The 6,331-nt window shown below is 43.6% G+C and overlaps 1 protein-coding gene across 1 annotated transcript in view; it reads left to right on the forward strand.

The window, feature by feature from the left end:
- Positions 1–6,331, forward strand: part of TIMM17A (translocase of inner mitochondrial membrane 17A) — an 11,235-nt gene that overhangs the window by 3,834 nt on the left and 1,070 nt on the right. The window contains exons 2-4 of the mRNA XM_027910140.1: positions 3,119–3,182; positions 4,408–4,536; positions 4,999–5,109. Coding sequence (XP_027765941.1) covers positions 3,119–3,182; positions 4,408–4,536; positions 4,999–5,109 — 304 coding nt within the window. The remainder of the gene's footprint in view (positions 1–3,118; positions 3,183–4,407; positions 4,537–4,998; positions 5,110–6,331) is intronic.

The raw sequence follows: 6,331 nt of genomic DNA on the forward strand, positions 1-6,331 counted from the left end.
AGTGGGAATGGGAGTGGGAGTGGGAATGGGAGTGGGAATGGGAGTGGGAATGGGAGTGGGAGTGGGAATGGGAGTGGGGTTGGGAATGGGAATGGGGTTGGGAGTGGGAGTGGGAATGGGGGAGCCCCAGGAAGGAGGAACAGCAGGGAATGGGGCTGACCAAACCCAAAACCAAACCCCTTGGGCTCAGAGCTCTGACCCCCCTGGGGAACTGCCTTAATTAGCCCTTGGTTAATCAGGACCAGTTGGTTTCATTTCATCATTACATTTTATCACCATTTTATATTTAATCCTTACCATTTTACCATCATTTTTTAATTTAATCCTTACCAGTTTACCATAATTTTTGTTTAATCCTTACCATTTCACCACCATTTTTAATTTAATCCTTACATTTATTACCATTTTTAATTAAATTCTTACATTTATTACCATTTTTAATTTAATCCTTACCATTTGTTACCATTTTATTAACCATTTTTGTTTAATCATTACAATTTTTGTTACATTTCATGATCAATATTTAATCCTTACAATTTTTATTAATATTTTATTAACGATCTTAATTTAATTTTATTACCATTTCATTACCATTTTTAATTTAATCATTACCATTTTTGTTACCATTTTACCACCATTTTTAATTTAATCCTTACAATTTTTGTTACCATTTAATTAACACTATTTATTTAATATTTACATTTTTATTAATATTTTATTAACAAATTGTATTTAATTTTATTACCATTTAATAATTTTTATTGAATCCTTACCATTTTATCGTCATTTTAAATTTAATTATTACCATTTTTACAATTTTTAATTTAATCCTTACCATTTATTACCATTTCATTTACATTTTTAATTTAATCCTTGCCATTTTATTACCATTTTATTACCCTTCTATATTTAATCATTACCATTTTTGTTACCATTTCATTAACAATATTTATTTAATCCTTACCATTTTTATTACCATTTTATTACCAATTTTTATTTAATTTTATTTAATTACCCTTTTTATTGAATCCTTTCCATTTCTATTACCATTTTATCAACATTTTTTATTTCATTAGCACCATTTTTATTCCTTACCATTTTTATTACCATTTTATTACCATTTTTATTTAATCCTTACCATTTTATTATAATTTTTATTTAACCCTTACAATTTTTATTGCCATTACATAACCAATATTTATTTAATGCTTACCATTTAATCACCATTTCTATTTAATCCTTACCGTTCTGTTACCATTTCGTTACCAATTTTTATTTAATTTGATTTCATTACCGTTTTTATTTAATCCTTACCATTTCTATTAACATTTTTATTACTATTTTTATTTAATCCTTACCATTTTTATTACCTTTTCATTACCAATTTCCCTCCTTCCAAGGGGTTTGGGTTGGGCTGTCAGTGCTCACTGGAGATGATTTCCCTCATCCCACGGGGTTTGGGTTGGGATTTCAGTGCTTTGAGGTGAGGTTTGGGTTGAGGTTGGGATGTCAGGGCTTGGTTTGAGGTGGTTTCCCTCATTCCAGGGGGTTGGGATGGGCTGTCAGTGCTTGGTTTGAGGTGAGGTTTGGGTTGGAATGTCAGGGCTTGGTTTGGGGTGATGTTTGGTTGGGCTGTCAGTGTCTCACTGGAGGTGATTTCCCTGGTTGAATTTGGCTGTCAGTGCTCTGTTAGAGGTGAGGTCTGGGTTGGACTGTCAGTGTTTTTTATTGGAGATGATTTCCCTCATTCCAGGGGGTTGGATTGGGCTGTCACTGGTTTGGGTTGGGTTGGGATGTCACTGTTTGGTTTGGGTTGGACTGTCAGTGTTTTATTGGAGATGATTTCCCTCATTCCAGGGGGTTGGGGTTGGGCTGTCAGTGCTTGGTTTGGGTTGGTTTGGGTTGGGCTGTCAGTGCTTGGTTTGGGCTGGGATTTCAGTGTCTGTCTGGAGATGGTTTCCCTGATTCCAGGGAGTTGAGGTTGGGATGTCAGTGTCTCACTGCAGATGAATTCCCTCATTCCAGGGGTTTGGGTTGGGATGTCAGTGTCTCACTGGAGGTGATTTCCCTGGTTTCAGGGGGTTGGATTGGGCTGTCAGTGCTTGGTTTGGGTTGGGATGTCAGTGTTTTATTGGAGATGATTTCCCTCATTCCAGGGGGTTGGGGTTGGGCTGTCACTGGTTTGGGTTGGGATGTCAGTGTCTGTCTGGAGATGGTTTCCCTGATTCCAGGGAGTTGAGGTTGGGATGTCAGTGTCTCACTGCAGATGAATTCCCTCATTCCAGGGGTTTGGGCTGGGATTTCAGTGTCTCACTGGAGGTGGTTTCCCTGGTTTCAGGGGGTTGGGCTGTCAGTGCTTGGTTTGGGCTGGGATTTCAGTGTCTGTCTGGAGATGGTTTCCCTGATTCCAGGGAGTTGAGGTTGGGATGTCAGTGTCACTGCAGATGAATTCCCTCATTCCAGGGGGTTGGATTGGGCTGTCACTGGGTTGGGTTGGTTTGGGTTGGGCTGTCAGTGTCTCACTGGAGGTGATTTCCCTGGTTTCAGGGGGTTGGATTGGGCTGTCACTGTTTGGTTTGGGTTGGGATGTCAGTGCTTGGTTTGGGTTGGGCTGTCAGTGTCTCACTGGAGGTGATTTCCCTCATTCCAGGGGTTGGATTGGGCTGTCACTGTTTGGTTTGGGTTGGGATGTCAGCGTTTTATTGGAGATGATTTCCCTCATTCCAGGGGGTTGGGGTTGGGCTGTCAGTGCTTGGTTTGGGCTGGGATTTCAGTGTCTGTCTGGAGATGATTTCCCTGATTCCAGGGAGTTGAGGTTGGGATGTCAGTGTCTCACTGCAGATGAATTCCCTCATTGCAAGGGGTTGGGGCTGGGATTTCAGTGTCTCACTGGAGGTGATTTCCCTGGTTTCAGGGGGTTGGGCTGTCAGTGTTTGGTTTGGGTTGGGATGTCAGTGTTTTATTGGAGGTGAATTCCCTCATTCCAGGGGGTTTGGGCTGGGATTTCGGTGTCTCACTGGAGGTGATTTCCCTGGTTTCAGGGGGTTGGATTGGGCTGTCAGTGCTTGGTTTGGGCTGGGATTTCAGTGTCTCACTCGGATGGTTTCCCTCACTCCAGGGCGTGACCCACCGGCTGCGGGGCAGCCTCACGGCCATCAGGACCAGAGCTCCTCAGCTCGGAGGTACCGACACTCCCGAGTTCGGAATTTTAATTCATTGAATTAAATTAATGTAATGAGTTAGTTTAATTTAAATTTAAATTCTGAAGTTTGGAAATTTAATTTATTGAATTAATTCGAGTCGTTATTAATTAATATATAATCTATTAGTAATAATTAATTTTAATTAATATGATTAATTTAATTCATTCCCTGGTTTCCTGGCAAAATAAATTAATTTAATGAATTGAGTTAAATTCCATTTAAATTCCCAAGTTTGGGAATTTAAGTTATTAAATTATTAATTGTTAAATTCCATTTAAATTCATTTAAATTATTAAATTATTAATTATTGCATTCCATTTAAATTCCCAAGTTTAGGAATTTAAATTATTAAATTAAAATAATGTAATTGTTTACTTTAATTCATTATTAATATAGAATTAATTTATAATAATCAATATTAATTAATTAATAATATAAATAATTTAATTCCTTCCCTGGTTTCCCAGGGAATTAAATTAATTTAACGAATTGATTTACATTTCATTTTAAATTCCCAAGTTCGGGAATTTAATTTATTAAATTAAATTTAACTAACTAATTTAATAATGAATTTCAATTCCATTTAAATACCCAAGTTTGGAAATTTAATTTATTAAATTAATTTAATTTAATCAATGTAATGAATTAATTTGAATTGCATTTAAATTCCCAAGTTCGGGAATTTAATTTATTAAATTAAATTTAACTAACTAATTTAATAATGAATTTCAATTCCATTTAAATACCCAAGTTTGGAAATTTAATTTATTAAATTAATTTAATTTAATCAATGTAATGAATTAATTTGAATTGCATTTAAATTCCCAAGTTTGGAAATTTAGTTTATTAAATTAAATGAATGAATTTAATGAAATGATTTAAATTTCACTTCAAACCCTAAGTTTGGAAACTTAATTTAATACATTAATTTAACTTAATCAATGCAATGAATTAATTTGGATTGCATTTCAATTCCCCAGTTTGAGTGATCCCCGGAATGACAGGGCGGGGATTTCCCGTTTACTCTGATTTCACCTGCTTTGGGTGGGTTGGGGCTGCACTCCCGGGATTCCCAGGAGGCATTCCCAGGTTTCCAGGGAGGCATTCCCTGTATCCCAGGGCAGCATTCCCTGTATCCCAGGCAGCATTCCCAGTTTCCCAGGGCAGCATTCCCAGTTTCCCTCCCTCATCCCTGTCCTCGCAGGCAGCTTTGCCGTGTGGGGGGGCCTGTTCTCCATGATCGACTGCAGCATGGTCCGAGTGCGGGGCAAGGAGGATCCCTGGAATTCCATCACCAGCGGAGCCCTGACCGGAGCCATCCTGGCTGCACGGAGTAAGAACCCGGGAAAACCCATCCCAAATCCCTGGGAACCCCCAGACATTCCAGAGCAGAGCGTGGGACACCCCCACTGGGATCTGCTTCCCACTGGGCAATCACCCCAGACTTCCCTTAGGAAAGGAATTCTCAGGTTCCCGAAGGTTCCTGGAGTTCCTGGAATTATCCCTTAACAAGCCCCTTAATGGATGGGAAGTTGCTGAGTCAGCTTTTGGGAGAGGTGACAATGCCCAGGGAGGGTGGGGAGGGGCTGGGATGGAATTCCCAGGGGATGCCCCATCCCTGGCAGTGTCCAAGGCCGGGCTGGAGCAGCCTGGGATGGAGGGGGTGTCCCTGCCCAGGGATGGGATGGGATGAGCTCTGAGTTCCCTCCCAGCCCAGCCCAGGATTTTTGGAATTTCTGCTGTGGAAGCCGAGGCAGCTGAGAATTCCAGAGTGTGTTTGTGTTTCCCTCTCCAGACGGGCCCGTGGCCATGGTGGGATCTGCTGCCATGGGGGGGATCCTCCTGGCCCTCATCGAAGGAGCTGGAATTCTGCTGACCAGATTTGCCTCCACCCAGTTCCCCAACGGTGAGGAGCCAGCACGGGGGGGATTCCCAACCTGGCTCTGCTGCTGGGCCCCTGCTCATCCCACCGGGAATCCGGCAGCTCCTGCGGCTCTGGAAAGCCAAGGAGACCCCCGGGATATCATCCCATCCCCAGGATATCATCCCATCCTTCTGGGTTGCTCCAAGCCCCGTCCAACCTGACCTTCTGACAGTATTCCATCTGTCCCTCCCTCTGGCACTGGGAAGCCATTCCCTGTGTCCTGTCCCTCCATCCCTTGTCCCCAGTCCCTCTCCAGCTCTCCTGGAGCCCCTTCAGGCCCTGGAAGGGGCTCCAAGGTGTCCCTGGAGCTTTTTGTTCTCCAGGGGAACATTCCCAGCTCTCCCAGCAGAAATGCTCCACCTTACTTTGGGAAGAACCCAAACCATTAACGTTGGATGAGCAGCCCTAGGGCAGGAGTGGGACTGAATGGGCTTTAAGGTCCCTCCAACCCAAACCATCCTGGGATTCTCTGACAGAGAGATTTAGGATTTCCCACAGTCACCAACTCCACTGACAGCCCAGCTCCTGTTTTACTTGGAAAAAAGAGAAAAGGAATGTGGGGTTTGAAGCAGTTCAGGGAAAAAAACCCAAACCAGCCTTCCTGGAAATGGGTTATCTGTGTCTGCCCGGCCCTTATCAGCCCTTCAGCCGGGCTGCCCACACACCCCCCCCCCGCCACGACCTTCCCTGGGCTGCCAAAAGGTGTTCTGGAGCCAGGCTGGGAGAGCTGGGAATGTTCCCCTGGAGAAGGGAAGGCTCCAGGGACACCTTGGAGCCCCTTCCAGGGCCTGAAGGGGCTCCAGGAGAGCTGGAGAGGGACTGGTGACAAGGGATGGAGGGACAGGACACAGGGAATGGCTTCCCACTGCCAGAGGGAGGGATGGATGGGAGATTGGGAAGGAATTGCTGGCTGGGAGGATGGGGAGGGGCTGGGATGGAATTCCCAGAGAAGCTGTAGTGTCCCTGGATCCCTGGGAGTGTCCAAGGGCAGGCTGGAGCAGCCTGGAATGGTGGGAGGTGTCCCTGCCCAGGGCAGGGGTGGGATGGGATGGGATTGAAGGTCCCTCCAACCCAAACCATTGCAGGAAACTTCTGAAACTTCCTGAGAAACCCAGACCACGCTGGGATTGACGATGAATTCCGAGGGGGATTTATCTGAACTGTTTGTAGGAGGAATTTCCTGCTTTCTGGGATTGATTTGCCT

This window comes from Empidonax traillii, unplaced genomic scaffold (genome assembly GCF_003031625.1).
Source record: "Empidonax traillii isolate 1590-97213 ecotype Southwest subspecies unplaced genomic scaffold, ASM303162v1 scaffold2777:size39618, whole genome shotgun sequence".
Lineage (NCBI taxonomy): Eukaryota > Metazoa > Chordata > Aves > Passeriformes > Tyrannidae > Empidonax > Empidonax traillii.